This window comes from Xenopus laevis, chromosome 1S (genome assembly GCF_017654675.1).
Source record: "Xenopus laevis strain J_2021 chromosome 1S, Xenopus_laevis_v10.1, whole genome shotgun sequence".
Taxonomy (NCBI): Eukaryota; Metazoa; Chordata; class Amphibia; order Anura; family Pipidae; genus Xenopus; species Xenopus laevis.
Genome location: NC_054372.1, coordinates 144,597,510 through 144,624,792, shown reverse-complemented (window position 1 = coordinate 144,624,792; position 27,283 = coordinate 144,597,510). Strand labels below are relative to the sequence as shown.

General features: G+C 38.2%; 1 protein-coding gene across 9 annotated transcripts in view; it reads left to right on the top strand.

The window, feature by feature from the left end:
* The window catches only part of LOC108707141 (autism susceptibility gene 2 protein), a 279,082-nt gene that overhangs the window by 27,153 nt on the left and 224,646 nt on the right, over positions 1 to 27,283 (top strand). For 2 of the 9 annotated variants that reach the window (XM_018244148.2, XM_018244146.2), the window contains exon 1: positions 10,799 to 11,896. In XM_018244148.2, coding sequence (XP_018099637.1) covers positions 11,600 to 11,896 — 297 coding nt within the window. In that variant the 5' untranslated portion in view covers positions 10,799 to 11,599. Of the gene's footprint in view, positions 1 to 10,794; positions 11,897 to 27,283 lie in introns of those variants that run through there. The other 7 variants (XM_018244147.2, XM_018244153.2, XM_018244149.2 and 4 more) reach the window with 7 other exon arrangements.

The window sequence follows — 27,283 nt, the reverse complement described above, 5'->3', positions numbered from 1 at the left end:
TATTAAGCGTGGAGACTATATAGAAGGAGAAATGGGGAGAAGAGGGTAGTGTAGAAGATAATAGTGACAGTACAATGGAAGTGGTGAGCAGAAAGGAAATGAGGGAAACTGAGAGCAGAGTATGAATGGAAATAGACATGGAGAATATTAAAATGTGAAATGGTTGTGTGAGGCCATGGGCACAAAGCTGTAGGCTGAGAGTAGCAGATGCTCTCTGTGTCCCATCTTCATTGATTTGAATTGTTTCCACGTGCATGCCCTCACACACAGCAGAGGTTTGCTGGAACCATCTGCCTTCCCCTATTTGGGCCGACCTTTGCTGCGTGTGAGCAGCGGAAGCCATTCAAATCAATGAAGATGGGGCACAGAGAAGATCCACTTCTCTCAGCCTGCAAAAATACGCAGACTGAGAGCAGCTCTGTATGCAGACTGCCTAAAATGGAAAAGTGGAGTTTAGAAATCTATTGGAGAAGAAAGGACAGAAAGAAGAAAGATTTGATACTCTTTTCTTAGGTAGGTTATACAGCAAGCATGATAACAAAGCACCAAATGCAGGTTTGAATAGACAGTGTATGATCTGTGGTGACAACATTGTTTTAATTTGCGATTACTCACTGTTATGTGTGTACATCACAATGCATGTCCTTATTATGTGATCCTTTTTATCCCTCCAGGTCAGTACACAGGGGGATGAAGTAGAATGCAAAATGCAACAAAATTAGGCCATGATAATTTTTTTTTTTCTTTGGGTTCTAGCCTGAAGAAAAAAAAAAGTGTACCAAAAGTATTTAGGACTTCGGTACAGAGACCCATCTTTTCTGTCCCCAAACCCATATGTCCCCAGTGAGCCATCTCATTGCTTTATTTCATCCTCTTTATCCATCTTTTCTCAGTGCCTTCTTCTAGCATTGTGTATCTACTCACTTGTGTAATTGTTTGCTTATATGCTAAAGGGTGTAATTATTTGTGGCTAATGAGGTCCCATGGGCTGATTCTGATTGTAACCACTCTAGCTACACCACTTTGGCAGGTAAACAGGATTGATTAATACATTGATCCTCAAAGCAGTGGACCTGTCATCTACACATAAAAAGATGTAAAATAAAATTAATTTGCAAATTAAACATGGAACCCAAATTCTTTTATTCATTAAAGCATCCAGACCTGTTATAAAGGTGTTTAAATATCTGAGCTGTCAATCAAATATTACCTGCTCAACTAACATGATAGAAAATAATTTGGAATTATTTCTTAGGGTGACAAGTCCCCTTTAAGGCCACTAGGAGCAACATTCAAGAGCCTGGTAAGCAACATGTTGAACTTGCTCATGATCCACTGTTTGGGGATCACTGGCCTAAGGGTAAGGCCAATCGCCACTTCTTCTGAGCGACAATCTCGCCGAACTGCCTTCCCACTGGCTATAATGAAAAATTGCCAGCGGGATGGCACTCGCGACACTTCATTTTCCGAAGTTGCCTCACGAGGAAACTTTGGGCGACTTCGGAAAACGAAGTGTGCTGGGAGTGCCATCCCGTTGTCGTTTTCATTATAGCCGGTGGGAAGGCAGTTCTGGGAGATTGTCGCCAAGAAGAGGCGATTAGTCACCGGGCAACTAAATCTCCCCGTGTGCCCTTACCCTAAAGCACCAAGATTGTGCAGTTGCTGCAATCTCATCTAACCTACTACTCTTCCTATTTTTATTTTATTTATTTTTAAATGTGATACAAATTAAGGATAAAAGCAGACCTCTTGTTAGAAGTAAATTCTTTAGAGTTACTGAGCTGCTCACATGGTTTGCCGACACTGGCAGGACTATGTTCTGATTGTTATCTAGATTATGTACAGACTTGGAGCAGTAATTCACTGTGTCTGACGAGCTGGCTTTCTAAGCCCCTGGATAAATAATTTTCACCAAAACCAGCTCATTGCAGCTGAGTCAGGTTTAGGTAACTACATCTCTGTTTTGTTGAGAGCAAAGCTTCTTTACTATAGGGATTAGTGAGATGTGGCTGCAAGTGACAATTTTCAGACCCATCATCTGCAGGAAGAAAAAAAAATGACAGAAATCAGCAACAGCAGGGTCAAATTTTGAGCAACTTAAAGGGATACTGTCATGTGAAAAAAAAAAATTTCAAAATGAATCAGTTAATAGTGCTGCTCCAGCAGAATTCTGCACTGAAATCCATTTCTCAAAAGAGCAAACAGATTTTTTTATATTCAATTTTGAAATCTGACATGGGGCTAGACATTTTGTCAATTTCCCAGCTGCCCCTGGTCATGTGACTTGTGCCTGCACTTTAGGAGAGAAATGCTTTCTGGCAGGCTGCTGTTTTTCCTTCTCAGTGTAACTGAATGTGTCTCAGTGGGACATGGGTTTTTACTATTGAGTGCTGTTCTTAGCAGGCACGTTTCAGGGGCTGCTGCCGCCCCTCCTCCTGCTCTGCTCTTCTAACTACCAGCGTCGGAGCGGGTGGAGGAGGGGCCGCATCGCTAGTGCAGTGAGCGCTATTGCGCTCGCTGCGCTAGAAGAGCCGAATTTCCGTTTTAAAAAACGGAAATTCGGCTCTTAAAGTTACCAGAGGCGGCTTTTTGCCGCCCCTGGTAACTGGCCGCTCCGTGCCGCCTGAGGCAAGATTCTCACCTTGCCTCATGGCCGGAGCGGCCCTGGTTCTTAGATCTACCAGGCAGCTGTTATCTTGTGTTAGGGAGCTGTTATCTGGTTACCTTCCCATTGTTCTTTTGTTTGGCTGCTGGGGGGGAATAGGGAGGGGGTGATATCACTCCAACTTGCAGTACAGCAGTAAAGAGTGATTGAAGTTTATCAGAGCACAAGTCACATGACTTGGGGCAGCTGGGAAATTGACAAAATGTCTAGCTCCATGTCAGATTTCAAAATTGAATATAAAAAAAATCTGTTTGCTCTTTTGAGAAATGGATTTCAGTGCAGAATTCTGCTGGAGCAGCACTATTAACTGATTCATTTTGAAAAAAATTTTTTCCCCATGACAGTATCCCTTTAAGTTGGTTTCTGACAGAAATATTAACATTGATTAAAGAAGCAACATAGAAATATTGACAACTTTGTTTGATAGTACTCCTCTATCTCAACAATAGCCAACCCCTACTATTACTTCAAGGACTACACAACCACATTTGGGAGAAAATTTACTAAAATCCAAATATTTCTCATTATTTTATTAAAACCACTTTGCCCAAAATCCATATTTTTACCTTATTTTTCAATAAATTAACTTGAAAAAATCTGGTATGGGAAAAGGCTAGATAATTGTGAAAAAAAAAAAAAAACGTACAATTTTTTTGGATTTGATTGCCTGAAATTGGATTCTCGTATGAAACCAAGAGCAGATCATGATATCTTCAAATTGTAAACAGGACATCTGCCATTGACATCTACATGACCTTGGCAGGTTTGAGATGGAGTACTTTTTTATTTGGACTTTTAACAGCCTCTGGGTTTAATAAATCTCAAGTTTTTCTTTCCCACAAAAATGTTTTTTTTTTCCCTTTAAAACTCTGACCAGAAAAAATATGACTTTAGTAAATAACCCCCTAAGTGTTCGGACATGGATTCAAAGGCACCTAACAATGTTGACTTCTACAATTTTGCCATTATTTTGTATTTAACGTTGCAATCAAAAATGTTTTCATGTATTGCCGTTTATAGTGGGTGACTAAATATATGTTAAATATGGTTACAAATATATTGAATCTGTAACTGGCCAGATTTTATTAAAGCAGACCAAGTCTTCCTTTTTTTCTGGTGATGGGTAACAGCCACTAGTTATACTAGAACTGTAATTACTTTCAAGCATTTCTTTTATTAAAGTTTTGGAGCTATATTGGAACAAAAAGTAATGTCAATTTGAATAGCTCTCTAGTAGTGTGCAATCTATTTATAGACACACACACACAAGACACATCATTTTATATTTTGCACTGTGTATTTGAGAATGGTCACTTTTTAGGCTTTGTCAGGAAATTATAACATAGGGTTGTTGTGATCACCACAGTTCTTTGGAGTGTAGCATCAAACAACCCATGTGTCCTTACTCTTACTGCTGATGTCCCTGAATGATGGCACTACAAGGAATTATAGAGCAGCCGTGATGTTTACTAATGTGGACCATTGGCACGTCAATGTTGCCTGACTGTCTAGTAAGGGCTTCACAAGTTCTGCCTTCTCAGAAGCCATATTCCAATATCTTTCTTCAACAATGGAGACAGGCTGTCTACAGGCTTGGATCTATACAGTAGCTCTGAATTATCTGACTCCCTCTATGCTAAATCAGCAGTTCTGTGTGCATAGCTGGCCACAGTGACAAAGGAATAATGTTCATGTCTCCACCCATAATTCCTTAAGTGAATTTTAAGGCTTCTCATTTTTGTTTCTTAAACATTGTTGTGTGTGTAGCATAAGGCATATGAATACTGTCTAGTTTTAGAAGGTTATCTTGCGTGTGTCTAGTAAGTGTTACATCAAGAATGCCACTTGGGGCATTATCCAGTGAGTATCTCAGATAATACTAATTTGCCTACAAACCTGCTGCATCCATAAGGTTTTCTCATGGCATTTTGAGGCACAGGCCTTTTTTTAGGCTAAAGGTGCATCATACTGTATACATTAAATTAGAATGAATTGTAAATGTAACTGGTTGTTGCAAACAGTATGATAGCTCCCTCTAATAAATGAATCTAAATTCTATGCCAGTATGTTTTTCTGAACAGTAACAGAAAAATAAAATGAATATAAACCTTAATAAGAAATGTTCTATGTTCCATTTGAAGCAATATGACTGTGCTGTAAGCACCAAAGAGAATGATCGTAAACCTATAATTCTTGAGCAGATGCTGAACTACAGTAACCTGTGACACCAGCAGAACTCTGTGCTTAAAATCACAGATGAAGATACTCAAGTTGAAATATGATCAGAAGTTCGAGTCTATATGATAAGTTACTTGAGGTCAGTGCAGGCAGAGTGAGGACAACCGCAGGTAGTGATCATCCGACATTGTTTACAAATACTGGACAGAGTGCGATTGCCTCTCCCCATGAGATATCAACAGGCAGTTACAGTTGAAGATCAATAGGCATTTGTGTCGGGTATTTGCATGCTGTTGTCCAACTAGCAATTATTTTAATACCACTAGGCTTACAGATTTCCCTAGATTCTGCTTAGTTTCTTTTATCAATGCTCATTTTTCTTTGGAAGTTTTGATGGTTGAGTAAAGTTATATACACAAATAGATGTGAGGTTTCACTGACCTACTCAACAGCAGAAAACTGCCACAAGTAACCAGTAAGCCTCCTCAGAACCCCACACCACAACCATAATGTGTATATGCAAACTCCTTTATGAGTGGGGCAAAGTCCCATGTGTTTTGTGTGTGAAGCACCTTAAAGGAACAGTAACATCAAAAAATACGTGTTTTAAAGTAATACAGATATAATGCAGTATTGCCCTGCACCGGTAGAACTGCTGTATTCGCTTCAGAAACACTTCCATTGTTTATATAAATGAGATGCTGTGTAGCCATAGGGGCAGCCATTCAAAGGAGAAAAAGCTCAGGTTACACAGCAGATAAGCTCTGTAGAACATAATGGTGTTATCGGGTATCCACTATTTAACCTGTGCCATATAGCATTTTTTCAGTTTCCACCATTGCTACACAGCAGCTTGTTTATATGAATTATAGTTATGTTTCTGAAGCAAACACATCAGTTTTACCAGTGCAGAGCAACAGTACATGATATTTTCATTACTTTAAAACACTTTCATTTTTTGGTGTTACTGTTCCTTTAACACCCAGCAGTTGGATTTAGTACTGTCTATAAATGTAACAACTCTTTGTTCCTCCATTGTAATGGACAAGAATTGCACAAGGATCAGCTCAACTTGTGCCTACTTATACATAAATCTATTTTGTGTGTATATATACCTGAAGCACTGACACTATCAAGGATCTGGACTAAGAAATTGAAGGCGCATGATAAAAGTGGGGGGTGGGTTGTGAATTTAATACATCTCATCTGACTTAACAATCAAAGAGATGCTACGCAAAAGAAACCATGTAGCAGTATTTCATAAGGGGAAGATGAACTCTTTATTTCAATTTCAGATTGTATTAGTCCTTTACACCTTCCGATTTATTGCATTCATCTCAACCCTGAGATGAATGTTTGAAATGTGCATTGTTTAATTTCCCTGGGCTTATTAGGAGTCCTGTAGGGGAATATTTGATGAATGCAATATTTTCCCATATCAGATCACAAGCATCTTTTTCAAGCACACAAAACAAAGCCTTTGGGAATTAAGCAGCAGGAAGCTGCTTGCTCTGAACATATTTATCTGCAGCTTTAAATTTCTGTCCTCTGTATAGGTAAGAGTAAATCTGAAGTATGATTGGAATAAATATGCTTCATAATAAAGAAAGTATTTGAAAAAATACTGATATACAAAGTTTTTTGAATTTGCAAGTTTCTTTTCTTATGTTTTGTGCCTTAAAAACTCTATGTAAAGGAGAATCCCTTCTTTAAACAAGCATTTAATATGTCGCAGATCAGGTGGCCCATGGGCTGGATGTGACCCCTCAAAAGGAATTTTATGGCTCCTAGACTGCCCATGAAGCTCCTTAGACATAATTGTATGCTATTGGGACTTGTAATATTAATAGAGCCCTTAACCATATGGCAGATCATATAATATCCCCACAGCAAGAAGTTAGCTGTTCACTTATGATGTAGAACATTATTCTTAGGCCAGCCCTCAGGCCTTACTAACAGGCATGTTTTGTGGGCAGACTCACCTGTCTTCCATCTGCAGCACCATCTGTTTGTGAATACTAAATTTGCTTATAGGACCCTACACACATTTGAATGTGCATCTGTTAAAATAAACGTTGCACACATCAAAACCAAGTATTGCATGTATCATTATATGTAACATAATTTGCTTTTAGCATGCACTGAATAACATTATTTGGAACATGCATCAAATGCATAAAATGATGTGTTGCCTTTTAAAAAAATAATGGAACACAGCTGTTTAATATACAGCTCTCAATACTAGTGGATTCAGTCAGGCAGAATAAAATGTGTGTTTAGGTTAGCTCAAATGCACAAAAAAGCACCTGTTTGTAAAGGGCCTTTACTGTGTGCAAACTTCAATTTTAGCTGGCCATGTGGGTACTGATAGAATGATTTTGATCAGTTTTGGTGCATGTACTGTATATTGACCTAATTATCCCTGGCAATATATGTGTACTATTGATTTTGATTAGTTTGTTTGGGCATGCATGAAAATGTCACCTGTCAATGCATCAAGTAAGCCAGCATATGGTGAATCTGTAGATGACCAACGCTTCCTGTTGGTTTGGTCTTTCAGGGTGTTGGCACCTCCTTTGGTCAAGCCATGATACACATCCACAATTGTGTTGTATGTGCACATCAGGCTTTGCTGGATCCCTGTTCTTTAAAGAAAACATGGTCTCCTACTCACACCTGATTGTGATCCCATTGACTGAAAAAAACAGACTCTGATTTCACCTTCTAATTATATGCTAATCCTGAGGGCTCATATACACAGGTTTTTATGCGGGTAATGTGCGTTAGAATGCATGTCTGGGCGCAAATAAAGGCATTCGCTAATTGATTCCATTATATTTCGCCTGGTTGTACTCATGAATGTTCTGAGTTGCTTTTTACTACATTTGCATTTTATTGCATTTGTTTAGACATAGCATGCTGCGTTTTCTTGCATTGGACACACGTTCAGCTATCAATTGAATAGAGGGTTGGATCTGGAGTGGAAAAAAAACACACTTAGCTGCGTTAAAAAAATCACGTTTAAATGCAAGGTGTTTGCATATGTGTCATGCACAAGAAAATGAGCATGCTGCATCTAAACAAACAAACGGAGTATAGTGCAACTCAGAACACTCATGAGTACAACCTGGCAGAATAAAATGGAATCAATTAGCGAATGCTTTTTTCGCACTCAAACCTGTGCTTTGACACACGTCAAATGCAGGAAAATAAGAAATCAAAGGATTCACTTACTTTTTCCACATGCAGATGTTATTGGATTTTTTTTTTCAATAAATACATGACAAATCTAATAATTTTTGTTTAATTAGGTTTTCTTCATCTAATTTTAGAAAAATCAAATGATGTTTTAGGTCACATTCATATAAAAATTTTTAAAGGGTTCACAAACCTTCAAGCACCACTGTATGTGATTATAGTCTGGCTATGTGGTGACACCTGGCCCATTATTGAGTCCATTATGTAATATGTTTTCTATGAGGATTAAATAAAGACATTTCTTTTTTTGTATCTTGGGTTTATTTTGGGACAAGAAATTTTAATATGAGTGCATCATAGGGTTCTTGTGAGGCCTTTATCGTCTTTTTGAGCCATAACTGTGCTTTGTTTTAGTGAAGTGATTAGATCATTTTAGACTTGTTGCTCAGGACTGGAACTTTTTTTCTTGCTGCAAAAATAAATGCGCTTTGAAAAGATTTTAGGTCAGAAGAGAGTGGCTTTCATAACTTGTAGATGTATAATGCACTGTAAACTTGTACAAATTGCATCGCTAACGGTTCCCTTGGCATCAGTTGTAACCTCACTGCTTTTCTATGCTAGAGGCTTGCATCCCGTATCATGCATCTCATTTTACAGCCTCTGATCATTTCGCTTTTGCGGGCAGTCATTGGATTCAAAAATAGAACCTTGTTTGTATTTTATATTGTGAAATACAGAATTGAGTTGGCTGTGAAAACATGTAATAGAGTAGTGTTGTTCTAAAATTATTTCCAAAAGGGTATATGCTTTTTTTTGTTATTTAAAGGGCCAGTATACCACCCATGTTTAACATGAGTTTAATGAATACAGCTTGTACGGAACATAAACAGTAATAATAAGTACCCATGCCGCCTCGTACGCTCTTTATCCATTTTGTCCATGACCTTATCAGTCACGGATCCTAGGAGATCAGCCTAGAAAATTACTTATTGGAAAATTACTTATTTTGGAAATTGTGCATGTTAGGTATAACATACAGTAATTGCTTTTCTGTCACTGTGCACGCAGATTTGAATTAGACATCAAACAAAGACAATATTGTCTGCAGACTTGGCCACAACTAAGTTGGCAGACTTTTGGTCCTTGCGTGGGACCAAAATTAGGTCTGTCCAGCAGTTCTGGAATGAGAATCAAGCCCCCAACCAGCCCAATAAGCAGTGATTATCTATGGCATCTTACCCCTCTGGCATTTGCCAGAACCCACAGATTGCCAGTTCGGACCTGCTGTCTAGTAATATCTGTTCAGGGATGAGCCAAATCTTTCTGGCCAATAATTATACCACAGTCCAATGCAGTCCCACTGTGGTCTGATCAATGACCTGGGGCAAATAATCAATGAAAAAAAACCCCAAAAAATCCAAATATCAACAAGGAGAGAAACATATACATGTTACTAAACTTTTTATATAGAAAAAACTCATGCTTAGGTGTTTTAAGCCTTACTGGGTACCTGCCTTTTAGAGCTTGTTTTGATATCACCTGAGACATGACCATGCTCCCAAGGAGCTACCACTTGCCTTGGGAGGTCAATATTGTCAGAATATTTCTGGCAATCTGTGGGTTCTGGCAAATGCCAGAGGGGCTGCTGTAATATGCCATATAGACAGTCACTATTTAGTGGGCTGGTGGGGGGCTGTGTGGGCCTCTCTGTATTCGAATGCCAGGGCCTATTTTGACTCCCAGACCTGGTTTGGCCAGTAGCTAATGGCCCACCATCAGACAATTGTTTGCAAGAAGTTTTGAATGAGACACACCCCAGAAATAGCACAATCCTTTTTTTTCTGATCAGCTACCATTAAAGGAGACATGTAGGATTAAATGAAAAAACCCTAATTTTGTAGGCAATTATGAGTAATAAATGGTGTTGCTTTTACATGGTGCTAAAAATTTATATCTTTAAAAATAGCCCCTTTATTGGAGTTCTGTGTTTCAAATGAGGTGTGGGCGTGTCCTAAAGGTCCCTGCCAGAAGCACATTAGGAGGGGACAGCCAATCACAGCCCTGCAGTCATACAAGCACAGACAGGCTTTAGTTCCCTATCAGGTTCTGCTAGTTGCTGATTGGTTCTTGTCCTACAGTGCAGTGAGCCACCTGCTCTCCTGACCCCTGCACAGCCAGGGAATTCAGGGAGCAGGAAGTGGAAAACAAATCAGCCTGAAACACTACTTTTTTAAGCACAGTTCTTCTATATCTAAATGAGTATAATGCACTGGTACATTCTTATTTTTACACAAATTGTCTCCTTTAATAATAATAAATATAGAGAAATAAAGTTCCCTGTAGTCATGGCCCCAATCTAAGTCATCCTTATTAGACAAGAGGAAATGACTGACAATGTGGAGGTGATTAGAAATAGTTTGCGCGAGGGGTGTGGCCTCTGCCTGTCAGTGTATCACATATATATCAATGTAAATAGAATAAAGTGAAATGTAGCTTTCCCGGATCAGTGATCTCTAGCTGTTTCTAAACGAAAACAACCCCCCTCCACGCAAAAAAGATCCGGAAAGCCGCAGGTTAATAATTGCAGGCCTAATGTATTGCTGTTTACGAGGCAACGGCGCAAGTCGCTTTAATGCAAGTGCTGAGCCCCAGGGCACTCCCGGTTTAGCGTTGAGAGCAGCGCACGGCAGGAGAAAAGCCGCAGAACTGCTCAGCCTCGTTTAGCGCACGAGAGGCAACCACAGAGCTAAATGTAAACTCTTTTAATAAAGTCGCTCACTTCCTTTGGTAATTACAAGCTGGCGGAAGTACGTCACTTATCTGCTTTGGGCTTTTTTTTTTTCCTGCTGCACTGTACAATTCACTGAGAAGAGATTTCCCCCGCCTCCGCCTGTCTCTTTAAGAGCTCTGATCGCTGATCTAATATTTCCTTCCCCGTTTGTTTCTGCTTTCAGGAGCGGAGTGTCGGGGATCGGGGGAGCCGTGTTCCTCAGCCTGCACCCCATCCGGTTCCAGAATGGACAGAGGAGATCTAATAATGGCAAAGGCAACACAGGAGCTACAGCATCGGCACTGAGCGTCTGGGATTACCATCTGGGCTTCTCTCTTTTTCAGCCTCACAGATTCTTCCTGTCATCTGCGGGGCAACTGATCAAACACAAAAGGCACAGAGAAACAACGATTGCTGGCTTTTTCCTGCCAAGGGTATCTTTACTTTTCTCAATCCCACAACATGAGGCTATTCTCACCCCCTCCCTCCTGTTATTACCAGGATGCTGTTGGCGCAGCCTTTAAATGATCTTGGGCAGGGTCTAAGCCATGAAAATAAAGAATATTGTGGCAATGTAATTGAATCTAAAAGTTGCAATACAAGTGCTCACTGATCATCTTCTGGTTTGTGCTGTCACTAAGTGGCTATTAGCTTTGAAGAGTGTGCCCATCGCTTTGGATCATAAATATATACACTTGTAGTAACACCTACTGGATTTCTGCAATCAGGGCTGTACCGTGGATCTTACCTGTGGATTTATAATCATTCAGATAAATAAATAAAGGAAGATGGATATCAAAATTAAGCAACCAAGCAGGCGTTCCCGGTCCCAAAGGGATAGGGTTAGAAGGAGAGATCCTTCTGTCAAAGATTCACGAAACCAGAGCCCATCCTCTGGTTCTGAGGCAGAAAGGGGCCTGGGAAAGGAAAATTCTAACCAGAATGGCACGAATGGGAAAAATCCAACTGCTTCAGCCAGAAATGCCAGACCGCCCAGACGTAAGAGGAGAGAATCTAGCTCTCAGGAGGAGGATATAATTGATGGCTTTGCAATTGCCTGCTTCAATACCCTGGAAGCCTTAGAGGTAAGAAAGAGTTATATTATACTTTAAGAATGGATTTGCTGCATACTGATTGTCTTTGGTGCATATTTAAGAATTTCAAGCATTTTATTTTACTTAATGCAACTTCCCCTTTCCCACTGTCAAAGCAGAATTTTGAGTTCTCTCCAGTTTGACCTTTGAATCACTCCATGCATAGATGATAGAAATGTGCTTAAAAAAAATCCTGAAGCATTTTATTTAGGGATGCACTGAATCCAGGACTTGGTTTGGGATTCGGCCAGGATTCGGCCGAATCGAATCAGAATACTAATTTGCATATGCAAATTAGTGGTAGGGAGGGAAATCGCGGTACTTTTTGTCACAAAACAAGGAAGTGAAAAAGGTTTTCCCCTTCCCACAGCTAATTTGCATATGCAAATTAGGATTCGGTTCGGTATTTGACCGAATCTTTCGCTAAAGATTCGGGGGTTCGGCCGAATCCAAAATAGGGGATTCGGTGCATCCCTAATTTTAGTGGTAGTAAGATGTAGTGTCATGACTAGAATTCATTGATTGATTGAAGTTGCATTTACCTTTCAACATTGCTAATAATATTGTACAGATTTGTTGTTACATATTTTGCTCAGATGAGATTTTTTTTACCTTTTGCTTTAAATTGTAATGTTTACACCCCAGCATACCACCCCCCACACTTCTGAAAAGCCTATATATATGTTGCTATTGTTATGTTGATAATATATAATGAAATACAGTCAGGGTATAAGGGCTTGCATGAGCTGAAATCATGCAACTCTTGAACTTGTCTGTTAGCTGACCTAGCAGGAAGCATGTGACAGGCCCTTTAAGAAATTCCCAGTCCTTCTGTCATAGAGCAAAGTTTACTGTATATGTTAATATAATTGTCCCTGATACATTGTTGCCACATGCTGCTTCCTAACCTTTGAAATATAATGTTTTAAATGCTTTCTGTGATTTGGAATGTTACTGAATATAACTTGTGTTGATTTTATTGGCATAGCTTCATGACACCAGTACATAAGGTGCTACCAAGTTATCTTGAGTGGTCTCCTGGCAGTGTGCCCTTTCCCTTCACTAAATCAGAAACTGGTTTTGCTAGATAAGAGCAATTTGATCATCGTGGTTTTCCTTGAGTGTGTTGTCATTGACTAAAAGTAGTCAAAAACTGCTGATCTAGCTGAAAATGCATTGGTTTTAAACTGCGAGTAATACATAGTTGAACGATCGTTGAATACTTTAATGCACCCACCAACTTATTTCTTACATAAACAGCTTTTTCTAAATAAATAGCCACCGTTTCCACAAGTAGATGAAATTCTTTTTTTTTATTGACACTCGTATGCTCACAAGCTCTGCATTTGGCTATTTACATTTCTGTTGCCCTTAGTAGTAATAAAAAAAAAAATCAAGCAGTAACCTGTTGGCTAATATTTTGTGTTGTATGCTTGATACAAAGGTGGTTTGTTTTGATTCTTAGTTGCTGCATGAAATTTCACCCACCTGCACTGTTCTTCCAGGTTTCTATAAAGCTTTATTAACTGCCAGTATAAGCTGTGTATCCTGACCTTAAAGAGAAGATATGCAGTTATTGTTTTCTGGCATTGCTGTCTTGGGAATGATTAGTAAAATATAAAGGCTTAGGTGCTGTCACTTTATTTTCCTTTTATGTTTGTATTATCATTACATATGGGAGCAACTGTATGTCTTCCTTTGCCCATATTAAAATTAATTCTCATCCACAGAATACAATGGTTCCTTGGCTTAATCAGGCATTTCTGATAGCATGTATTTAACATGGAATTGTACCTGTTTTATGGAGACATTCACAGACCCATAACGGTGCTTATTATATCCCTTTACTGTAATGTCACGTACATTTAAACTGTGGTTATGACCAATCTTCTTTTTGCTATTCTCACTCTGTCTCTAAAAAAAACCTAATATTTACACAATTGTACAAAAAAAAAACCTTTGTTATCCTGACAGACATTGAAGTATGTGGCAACCGGTACTAGCAATTCTGTGCTGCACTTTTACGGGCAAATTTACTAAGCTCGAGTGAGGGTTCGAATTTAAAAAAGTTTGAATTTCGAAGTAAATTTTTGGGTACTTCGACCATCGAAAAGGCTATATCAACCCTACGCTTTCAATAACTCAATTCATTTCTAGACTCAACTACATTCAGGAAATGCATTTATTAACAGCCATTGCAGATAACAAAAAAGAAGTTTTTGACGATATATGGCAACCTTGGGAGAACTTTAAGAAATCCTCTGGTTTTTTGCTTTTGTTTCCTTAACTTAATTTCTTCCCACGAGTAATTCTACTTTTTCAGAGTCATTGAGAATACAACCTGTCATAACACACCGGTTTCCCAGTTAGGGAAAACTTAGCAATTTGAGAGCCACCCGTTTATTCTCTTTGTAGTCGCGCTATTGCCTACCCTGCTCTATTTAACTATGCAGGTTTCCTTACTCTTCCCCTTTTTTTTTTTTTTTTTTTTTTTTTTATTATTTTACTATTGGTTTTGGTTTATATTCTTTGCCTTTTCCTGTTGTTTAAGTGAAGTTGTAATACTTACCTTATGCTTTTGCAAGTTCATATTGTTGTAATGTCTTTCAATGTCTATTACATATGAAGCACCAAATGTGAAAAATGACGCAATGACAAGATTGTACTGTTACCATTTTGTTCACGAAATAAAAAAAAAGATATGTTAAAGAAAAGGCTATATCAAAAATCGTTTGACTATTCGACCATTCGATAATCGAAGTACTGTCTCTTTAAAAAAAACTTCGGACTTCATACTAAGCCAAATTAAAGCTACCAAAGTGCAATGTTAGCCTATGGGGACCTTCCACAGCACTTTTCTACGTTTTTTTTTGGTCGAACAAAAATCCTTCGATCGATCGCTAAAAACCGTTAGAATCGAACGATTTAATAGTTCGATCGAACGATTTTTATTCGTTCGCAGGATTGCCAAATTTGTTGAAAAAACTATTTGAGTTTAGTCTAATTCGATTTGAGTTTTCGGGCCGGTCATATTAGTTCAAGTTTTTTATATATCCAATTTTCCAATATTCAATATTCAAATTTATTACAGTTAAAAAAAAAAATCACATGAATTTGAAATTCGACCTTTGATTAATGTGCCTCCAAGAGACATTGTCTAGATCAATGATTTATAGATTTTTTAGATTTCCACATCGAAGCATACTGGTTACTGTGTTACCAACACAGTATTTCTGTGTTTCTTATCAGCATTTACATTTGGAAGTTTAGCTGTACTTTATTGTAAAAAAAATTGTATTGCTTAAGATGAAATAACCACAAATAGTGCTACCATTTTTACAATACAAGAATGTGCTGTTAAAGGGGTTGTTCACCTTCCAAAGGCTGTTTTTTGAAGTTTAGCTGCTTTCAGATAGTACACAGAAATAAAGGTTACTTTGAAACTTAAGTGCTATGTTGAATTATATCTGGTATTGGCCCAAGGCCTTTACTAAGAGTGTTCAAAATCCATGACTCCATCTGAAGCCACTTCTCATTAATTTGTGGTTTAGTTCCTATTGCTGACATGTGGCATAAGGCTGTTTCAGATGAGTTTTCACGAAGAACATTAAAACACTATTAAAAATTGCCCTGTACCATAGCTCTAAACAGGGTATATTTTCTTTTTAATTGAACAGTTCATCATTGTCCAAGTCCAGGTTATTCCACAGCTCATTTTGTGAATCATTTGAAGAGTACTTACTCCTGAAATATTTTTGATAGGTTTGTAATTATGGTGGTGGAAAAACACATTATAAAAGCTGGCCATAGTCATGCAGATTTACCTTCATATTAGACTAATGATCGTTCGGTGCCACTAACCATTCAGATCAAATAAAGTAGTAAAAGAGCAGATCAGACTATATTCTGCCTCTGACAGCAATCATACGAAAGTTATGTCCGACAAAAGCTGTTGACAGTCTCCCACTGACATCATCAGATCAGCAATACGTGCAGAGATACTATCGGTAGATGACAGAAATTTTCTAACCTGTCTGATCGTCTTAACAACCGATTGCCATGGCACGAAAGATGTCGGGACACTCCACACACGGCCCAAAAATCAAATCTTTGTGTCTATGGCCAGATTAACTCTCAATAGCAGTCGGAAACTTGATGGTTCTGAGTGAATACACAGAATTTACAGCGGTTACGTTAGTGAGCAGGAGCGAATTTGTATCTGTGCACTTTAATACAATTTGTATTGCAGACTTCATTCAGACCATGGAAATAACCCTGTATTTGAAAAGACATTTTTAAACCTGATGAGCCAGTGTGTGTGTACATTTTACTTATTATATTCAACTAAAATTGTTCATGTCGATTTGTGAATTACCCAAAAAACTTATGGTTTGTGCTTCATGTAAATAAAAATGGTCGTTTACCTTTAAATTAACTATTAATATGATATAAACCATGATATTCTGATATTCATGATGTTTTAATTATTAAGGTTTTTGTTCAGTACCTGTACTGTTTAGAATTTCAGCAGCTTGTTTCTTGGGTCCAATTCACGGTAGCAGCTAAGCAGTGGCTTGAATGAGATTATGAAAATGAATATGATAGGGCCTGAAAAAGAAAGGAAAGTGAAATGAACAGTAAAAAATTTGCCTTTTAGAGCAAAATAAACCAAAACAATAAATGTGCTACTTTTTAGCATGTTATGCAATTCTTAACACACAGATGAACTATTTGTTTAAATGGACAGTAAACTGTCCAGTTATAGATTAAAGAAAAACTATACTCCCAAAATGAAAACCTAAGCAACAGATCATTTATATCAAATTAATGTGGCATATGAAAGAATCTTACCAAACTGGTATATATATATTTAAGTAAATATTGCCCTTTTACATCTCTTGCCTTGAACCACCATTTATTGATGGTATCTGTGCTGCCTCAGAGATCACCTTACCAGAAATACTACAACCCTACTGTAAAAGGAAGAAGTATGGAAGCAAAAGAGATAACTCTGTCTGTTAATTGGCTCAAGTGACCTAACATGTAGGGTTTGTTTGTGTGCACCATGAATCCTAGGATCCCAAGGGGCGGCCCTTATTTTTAAAATGGCAATTTTCTATTTATGATTACCCAATGGCACATACTACTAAAAAAAGTATATTATTATGAAAATAGTTTATTTACATAAATCAGGGTTTTACACATGATCTGTTTTATGCAATATCTTTTTATAGAGACGTACATTGTTCGGGGTATAGTTTTCCTTTAAGCAAACAATACATATTTTACATAGTTTTAAATTTACATAGTTTACTTAAAGGAGAAGGAAAGCTACGGAGGCATTTTATTGCCAATAGATTAGCTGCAATAGTGCAAGCTAGAATGCTATATTTATTCTGTAGAATGTTTTACCATACCTGAGTAAAAAGCTCTAGAAACTTTCTGTTTGTTTAGAATAGGAGCTGCAGTATTAATGTGGTGTGACATCACTTCCTGCCTGAGTCTCTCCCTGCTCTGGGCTCAGATTACAGTAGAGAAGGGAGGGGTGGGGGGAGAGGAGCAAACTGAGCATGTTCTTGCCCAGGGCAATGAGGTTTAAGCTGAAGGCAGGAAGTCTGATACAGAAGCCCATGTGTACACAATAGAAGGAAAGAAATGCAGTGTTTCTTTTGACAAGGGACTCAGAGCAACATTACTTTGGGGGTTTACTGGTATATTTAGATGGACCTTTCTGATAAGGCTTACTTAGTTTTAACCTTGCCTTCTCCTTTAAGTAAACAGGGTGCTAATGTTTAAAAAAATATTGTGTTCAAAAGCAAATCATTTTGAAATCAAAAGAGGCACTTCCCAGTTCTTTCAGGATCCAAATGTCAGTGATTTTCATTAGAATCAATGCAATCACTGGTATGATTATACATAGATTCAGCCTGTGGATAATTGAATTTGCTCCGTGTGTCTGCACCCAGTCCAAATCTCAGTGGGACGAAAAATGTCGGGACTCTCCACACACGGTCTGAAAATCGTACGAATCGAGGATTGGTACGATCGGATCTTTGCATCTTGGCCAACTTAAGAGTAGAATAGGGAATATAAAAGAACTGGAAAACAAGAAGAAAATGTGAAAGGACCAGATACATAAGATGTTGAAAAGTAAATTAGCTTTGAAAAGTTGCTTGGTTTTCATGCAAGGGGGTGGACCCTGTGCTTGTTTTTTTATATTTTAGTTGCATGTTAAAGCTATATAAAATATTTATTTATTTACATAAATTGATTTATATTATGTTTCAGAAAGGGTTGGTCACTTTTCCTGGCTGCTTAAAGGAGAAATCAACCTGTCCTGAAAAAAATCCCTACCCCCCCACCCCAGGTAGACCCGCCTCCCTCCTCCCCCCAGGCTAACTACCCCCCAGGGAGATGCCCCATACTCCATACTTACCCCTCGCCGCAGATTCTTCCGGCGAAGTTCCACGCATCCATCTTCTGCGTCCTCGGTAAGCTCGGCAATTTTCATGTAATTCCACGCATGCGCAGTTGCGCAAACCGGCAAACTGCTCCAACTGCACGTGCGCAGAAAAACTGATCTCCCAGTCAGTTTACAGAGGACGCAGATGATGAACGCGTGGAACTTCGCTGGAAGAATCTGCTGCGAAGGGTAAATATGGAGTATGGGGCATCTCCCTGGGGGGTAGTTAGCCTGGGGGGAGGAGGGAGAGGGTCTACCTGGGGTGGGGGGTACGGGTTTTTTTCAGGAGAGGTTGAATTCTCCTTTACGGGAATGTATTTTATTCTGCCTCTTTCGAGTGATGTGGTTCTAGCTGTAAGGAGATGTAAAGTAACACCATGTAATTAGGAGGATAATGGTCCATTCCAGGCATTTTTACAAAATGATTTCATTTAGGGCAGTGACAAACTGAGTTTTGTTGCCTGCGTTCTGTCACAATGATAACTACTTAAAATTCCTTTCCTTTGCAGTTACTGATTGCTGCAGGTTAAACACTTAAAGAGCACATTTAAGTGTTTGCCTGCTGTGATTCACACTACCTGCTATTGTAGGGAATGTTTGGGTTTTTGCTGCTGTGTGCACCTTGTCACATTTTGTCACTGACCTGCGCTTTGTTTTCGAAAGTTGCTCGAAGTTTCCTTGTGAGGCAACTTCGGAAAACGAAGCGCCGCGTGTTGCCTAACGCATGCGACTCTCATTACAGCCGGCGCAGGAGAAGAGGAATCGGTTCGGGGAGATTAGTCGCCTCAAAGAAGAGGCGATTAGTCGCCAGGGCGCTAAATCTCCCCGAATTGCCTGGTGTGGACTAAGCCTTGGTGTTAATTAAATTAAAAAATCCCAGAGTGGATCATTCTCATTTTAATGATGTGAAGTTTGTTTATATCACTGATATAGGCCTGATAAATGGTCCTTATACAATCTCTAATAATTGTTTGCTAGGCTAGGGAGATAAGAGGTAAGCAAATACTTGGACTGCATGGTTAAGATACAAAGGTTGCCATGCATTTACCAACAATACATAACCGTTATTGGTTCAGCTGCCCTTGATCCTGCCCAATTTCCAAACTGGCTGATATCTATAAATGAGGGGATGCCTGTTTATCAGGCATCCCCACTGATTATAATTGATTCATAGAGAGCGCTCCTCTTCCTAAAAACGCTCTGGCCCAGACTAGTATTCTAATAAGCACCATGCCCACCATATTCATTATGTTCCCAGGGATCCCTTGGGGCTGGTCTACATGCCAATAGAGTAAAACTGGACCATAGAAAAATCATACCTTTTGACTGCATCTGTGCACAAACAATGACCAGAGTAAAGATCCCATGACAGGAAAGAAGATTGTGGCATGGCAGTCACTAGAAAACTACTCCAAGCTGGAATGTTTTTCAGACAAGATATTATAATGATTTGGGGTCCCTAACAGGCAGCCTCCACATTCATTGTCTTAAAATAAATGTAAAGAAAATCAATTTGTTTTTGATTGTGATTGGGATCGAAAGCAGCATTTGTCTCTGCACTTTTAGTTCTAGGTCTTGAAGCAATGTAGCAGAGGTCAGCTCTTCTTGCTTGGAGAAGAGCGGACTTCTGCTACATTGCTTTTTTTGCCTTGTATGTTTTTAATACCTTATAGAGTTTACTATAACATTTGCTTCTGCGTAGGTTTACCTCCCTACAATTCCTTTTAAAACATTAGAACTAGATGAAGTGATGATGTAAAAGGGGTAAAGCAGTAATGTAAAGATTGGATCCAATCAGGCACAAATATATTGTCTGTAAATCTGTAAAACTGGCCATGGCCTTGGCTGGTATTTTACTAGCTAGAGTCCAGTGATCCCCAACCAGTAGCTCGCGAGCAACATGTTGCTCTCCAACCCCTTGGATGTTGCTCCCAGGGGCTTCAAAGCAGGTGCTTATTTTTGAATTCCAGGCTTGGAGGTGAGTTTTATTGCATTAAAACCAGGTGCACTGCCAAACAGAGCCTCAATGTAGGTTGACAATCCACATAGGGGCTACTAAATGGCCAATCGCAGCCCTTATTTGGTACTCCAGGAACATTTTTCATGCTAGTGTTGCTCCCCAACTCCTTTTACTTCTGAATGTTGCTCACGGGTGGTAAAGGTTGGGGATCCCTGAGCTAGACCATTGGATTACCTGCCAGAAGACAAACTCTTACCATGAAAAATAGGTTAGTTAGTAGGTGTGTTTAAAGGGATTCTATCAGGATTTTTATGGTGTAGTTTTTATTTCTAAATTACACTGTTTACACTGAAAATAATTCACTCTGCCATGTAAAATGTCATTATTAACTCAACAAGTGTATTTTTTTTAGTTGTAATATTACATCTCAGGTCATTCTGCCTAGTCATGTGCTTTAAGAAAGAGCCAGCACTTCAGGATTGAACTGCTTTCTGGCAGGCTATTGTTTCTCCTACTCAGTGTAACGGAAGAGTCTCAGTGGGACATTGATTGTGTGCTGTTCTTATATGTACCAGGGAGCTGTTATCTGGTTACCTTACAATTTGTCTGTTGCTGGTGGTTGGGGGGCAGAGAAGGGAGTGGGTGATATCACTCCAACTTGCAGTGCAGCAGTAAAGAGTGACTGAAGTTTATCAGAGTACAAGTCACATGACTGGGGGCACCTGGGAAACTGCCAATATGTCTTGCCCCATGTCAGATTTCAAAATGAAATATAAAAAATATTAAAATCTGTTTACTCTTTTGAAAAACAGATTTCATTGCAGAAGTCTGCAGGAGCAGCATTAATAAATGATCTATTTTGAGCCAGATAGAACTGACCACTATAATAGTTCTATATTTGTGTCACAAGCCCCCTGATCTTCCCATTATGTATAAATCTGTTTCCTGTTATAATCAACTGCAGTAATGCTAATCATGACACATGACACTCAACTGATTCTCACCCAAAATCAGAAAGACTTTGATGTTAGCCAGGCTTAATGTTCCATTGTTTTATAACAAAGCAATGCACTAATATGTCCTAAGCATGTTGCATACCATAATAGTTTTGATGGTTTTAGTTTTTTCATAGGCATGCACAGAGTCTGCGTAGATAGAAATCTTTTACATGCTTTTATGGTAATGTATTTGTGACCAATTTTCACAGTTGTCATTGATCCTGCATAACCAACTAGATATTTTTTTTTCTTTTCTATGTCTATTTTACAGCTGCTGCAAATGTTCTGCATGATCTAGTGAGTTTAATGCTCATGCACACTTGAATATGTCAATAATTTGTAAGCGAAAGTGTTCTAAACAATTACCATAGTTACCTCTCATCAAAGGCTAATTGTGAGAGCACAACATAGACTGACTGAGCAATACATAAAGCATTAAGTGTCATCCTCTATGAATTATGTAACTGATTCTCTAGAATGCTGATGAGTCAAATAAGCCGCTGCATATTGATTGTCAAGTTACTTTTTCAGTACTTAGCTCTTATATCAACAGAAAAAACGGTTTTGTATTTATCGCTTCTCTTGTTTCTGCTTCTGTGATTAGATATTTGCTGCTGTGTACGAGAGAAAGAATTCATGTTTTATGTTCACATCCTATCACAGACAGAAAAGGCTGGATATATGGAGAAAGTTCTAATCAAGGGCCATTTTCATTTAGAAAGTTATTGATTGAAGAACTGGAACTGGCAACACAGCAAAAAAGAACACATGTTTACATGTTCTACACCTGCCATCATGTCTGTCAGTAGAGACTCGAAACTGAAATACCTATCTTGAACATTTGGTATTATTTTATATGTTGTTTAAGTAATGGAAACTAACAATGACCATAAAACAGTCTAATGTGGCTTCTATGGTATACCTCCATTCACTTGAATATCAAAAAACTTGACAGTTATGTCATGTCCTCAATCGACTGCACACCCAGGGACTGAAAAGCCCCATTCAATTCCCAATTCCAACATTTTTGTTGTAACTGTCCTATCTAAATTGGGAGTTATGGTATGATTACGATATGTTATGATATAGCACCATATATTACAGACGTGATACCGTACTTAAAAAATGCTTGATTGTAGTTTCAAACATATATTGGAAAAAACCAAGGCAGTATAATAAATATGTATAAAATATAAAGGATTTATTTGAAGAAATTGATATATTCGGTGACAAAAGAAGGATACAATGGCTGGACAGTAGTGTTATTATACTTTATGTTGTGCCCATATTCTGTGGCACTTCTTTTGTTCCTGCCCTACTGGTGCTTACAGGCTACATCCATATCATATTCACATACTTTATGGACAGTTTTATCAGGAGCCAATAAACTTTCCGGTGTCCTTGAAATCATTTGCCAATTTAATAAACCTCTATCCTCTTTAGAAATGTGAATAGAAATGGGATTTGTAACATTTTTTGTAGTCTAGATTAATGCAAAGTTGTGCATTTTAGATTGCAGGATACTTATATCTTTTAAGTGAATCCTTGGTAGAGATTATCTTGAAGTATATTTCTTGACTTTGTACCTAGACAATTTCCAATCATTTGTATGATCAATGTACAATGTTTGGGTAACCTTAAGCAATCATTTTTTCTTGCCAAACCCTGGTTTAATGTCACTTTAAATGATAAAAAATGAAAAGCACATTGGCAATGTCTAACCCATAATAGTATGAGGCTGTGATGCTGATTGTTGTTTCCATTTTCTATTTATAAAGCCCAGGTAACGCAGCATCTGTGCACTATAGTTTTAGTCTATACTTATATGAAAAATACATTATGATCATTCCATAAAAAAATTACTCCCTAAAACTGAAGATCACATTGATTAAGATAAGCAGCCTTACGCCTTAAGAAAAGGGGGGGATGAACACTGTATAAATATATATAGTACACTCCAGGCAGTAACCAATCAGTGACTTGAGAGGGGCACATGGGTCATAACTGTTTGCTTTTGAGTCTGACCTGCAGGCTAAGGATCAATTGCAAACTCATTGAACAGTTATGTCCCATGTGGCCTCCCTTGAAGTCACTGACTAACTCAGAGTTAGAGAGCTGAAAAGCAGGAAGTAGTGTTCAGGATTATATTAGACATAGTGTGTATATCAGGTCTGGACTGGCAATCTGTGGGTTCTGGCAAATGGCAGAGGGGCTACTGTAGGATGCCATAGACACTCACTAGTTATTGGGCCCCTGTGGGGCTGTTTGGTCCTCTATTTATTTGAAATGCCAGGGCCTATTTTGACACCCAGTCCAGACCTGCTGTATATTTTCACTGTATGCATGCCCTAGTATGACTGCATGAATGTGCGCAACTGCCTAAAAAAGCCTAAGTATACAAATTACACTACATCTCCAGCCAGGCTTTCATTACTGTTTAACATAAGCTATACATAATGTTTCTTCCGTTAATATTATTGTGCTGTTTGTAAATGTATTCTTTTTTTTACACTTTTACATATAATTGATTATGCATTATTATTGGCACTACATTTACACTGTATTCTGGGACAATATGCATCAAGGAAAAACTGGCTCATTTATAAACAGTGGATACATTTGCACTTGGGCAGTAACCCATGACAACCAAGCAAACTTGCTTTTATTGTTAAACCTGCATCTGGCTAAAAAAATGCTGACCACAGATTGGTTGCTATGGGTTACTGCCCAGGAGCAAATTTGCCACTGTTCATACATGACCCTGTGTTTATTCTACACTTTTTGTGAATTCTAGTGTTATTTGACTATGAAACAAGCAGTGCAAGATGTACCATAACCAGGAATTGGGAATCAGCCAAGATTCTGCTTTTTTTCAGCAGGATTCAGCCAAATCCTTGTGCCTGGCCGAACCAAATCCGAACCCTTATTTGCATATGTACATTTTTACAGAGTTATAAAAATTAAATTTTAGTTGTATAGGTATGGGATCCGTTATCCAGAAAGCTACAAACTATGGAAAGGCCCTCTCTCATAGACTACATTTTGTCCAAGTAATTCAAATTTTTAAAAATGATGATTTCCTTTTTCTGTATAATAATAAAACAGTAGCTTGTACTTGATCCCAACTAAGATATAATTAATCCTTATTGGAAGCAAAATCAGCCTATTGGCTTTATTTCATGTTTACTTGATTTTCTAGTAGACTTAAGTCATGAAGATCCAAATTACAGAAAGATTGGTTATCTGGAAAGCCCCAGGTCCCGAGCATTCTGGATAACAGATCCAATACTTGTACAGGACTTTACCCTAACAAAGTGTACCAGTTTATATAATTGCATTTTTAATTTTAGTCTTATGACATTAGGTATTAGGATGCTACCTGCCTATGACACGCATGCAGTGGGGGGGGGGCCCAGTTGCAAATTTCTGCAGCAGGGCCCCTAGGTGTCTAGTTACGCCACTGACCGTGACACTGGCATAATTTACAGTAATAGAACTATAAATATTTGTAGTAACCTTGCAGACTAGAAATTAAGTATTTGACTGCAGGGTGAAGACGTTCATGTTCAGCTGAGAGGCTAAAGTTGTTAGAATAAATGAGTTATAAAAATAAAAATATATAATGTTGACATCAGCTCAACGTCCTGTGGGAGCTTATTAAATTTTTTTCATGTCTGCAGTCTGCTGTATAAAACCTTGCTCTACTGCCAAACCTCTTAATTCTATGAATTCATTATAGAGCTACAATCTGATCATTAGTAACACAAAGGTAATGTGCCACCGGTGTGGCACTTAGTTGACAAGTGCACTTTATTTGCCCTGTAGGGTTATTCTTTTGTGATCTTTCCCATTGACCAGATCAGTTTGGTCCAAACCTCATGAGTGACAGTGCTACTTTAATTTCAGCTACAGTGGCTAAGAGTGATACTGTACTTCGGGGAGGAGGGTGATTTAAAAAAATTTTTTTAAAAAAGCCTAGGGTTTCAGGTAAGCAGTTGTAATCACTGGGGGTGCCTAATATTTTTAACACCCATCCCAGTAATTACACCTTTAGTTCTTTTTCTTTTTTGAATGTACTGGGCACTTAAATAGTTGAGAGAGTCAACCTGTCTGTAGGTAGACTGAAGCTTATAGTTGGAACAAGCTTTAGAATTTAATATTGTGCTAGATCAGTGCATCCCAACCTGAAGGGACTGGCCTCTCTTATGGGAGGTGGGGTGAAGCCATGGAAGGGGGGGGACTTGAAGGTCACATAGCATGAGATTTGTGAAAGAAATCTACTTGTTCTGATGCACCTGAACTTTTGAATGTCTGATAGGTTGAGATTTGTGGTGAATACCTATTAGCTGTCCCAGTTATTCTTGGAACTGTTCCTATATCTATGACTTATGCTATGAGATAGGGCCACCAAAGGGAGCCAAAAAGTTGACTGATCACTGAACTGGTCATTCGTTAGGCATTAATGATTATTAATTTGGTTTCGTGAGATCTTTTGTTCACTAATTGAGTGTGTTTATTAGATTTATTTTTATCAGGTTTCTGTGATATTTATTTCCATTTATTAGACATGGGTTTATAATTCCGGCAAGCTGCTATCACTGATATTTCAACTGTTCATTACTTAAGTACTAGACTTTACTGAGAAATCCTCTTAAACATTCAGCAACAATTAATTTTCTTCAGACAATTGTTCCTGTGCTTCTGTAAGATAGGCAATTAATGAAACAGAGGGACATTCCTGGTCCCATGGATACACATATCCAAGATATTCCCTGACTAAGGGGACACTCACTGAATATGCATGTATGTTATACAACATGGGAATCAGTTTAACATGTTTTGTTGCTGTGTTTACAAAAAATCCATCTCAAATGCTTTTAGTCGTAGGACATTTTCCTCTGCCTGTTTTATAATAATTTACTATATGTTTACTGAAATTGTATGTGTGTGTGTCTGTCTGTGTGGTCAGCATAAGTAAACATTACATCTGATTTACAAGGAGTATATACTGTATGGTCGAACATAGTAGAAAATCATGTTATCCATTGGCAATACAACCCCTATTGGGTTTAAATATTATTTTAAGTGTAAAGGTATTTGTAAACGAAAGCACTATTAAAATCTAATTTCTGTCCCTTTCTGCACTGCTCGACTGTATTCATAAAACAATGTTGCAATAGTCTCCTCTTCTCCAGCCAGGTACTGGTTTCTGCAATGTTGTTTCAATAGCTAGAAACAGATGCCCAGAAATAGAATTAGAGACTGCTTTTAGTTACAATTCCATTAACAAAAACCATTGAAAATGTTTGACTTAGTTTCTAAAACCTTTTACCCCCTGCCGTGTTTTGTGAACTTTCAAAATGTGGTCCCCCGAGAGTCCCTGTTTCTATTAAACCATAGTCTTCTGCATCCCATACCTACAGTTATTTGTCCTGATATGGGATTTTAAGTATGCCATAGTTTGGCAGTTCATCCCTGTCCAAATGTAATAGCAAGTGATCTGATGATTTTTATGGATAGAAATGCAGGCTGCTGTTGGATGCATTATAAACATAAGAACTCTGTAACATTTTTTGTAATTTCTCACGATTGTAAAGCAACTAATTGCTCTGCTACTCCCTGTAAATAAATGCAGCTCCTGTTATACTTTTAATGGGGACTCTGGGAGAAACCGATGCAATCAGAAAACTTAATAATGTGTCCTCTACACCTTCATAATTCACACGCTCATATAATTACCAGTACATATTAAATTCAGATACCATTTTAGCTTTGTTACAATCAAACCGGTTGGCTCGAGGATTGCAATTTATTTTGGTATGACAAGTACTCTGCTTAACTACATTTGTTTTAAATAAGAACTCACAGTACCAATGGGATTAAAATGCATAATGTCATCAGAATTTGAAGTGTTCGCTTATATCTAAAAACTGTAATAGGTTCATAGTTAGATTGGG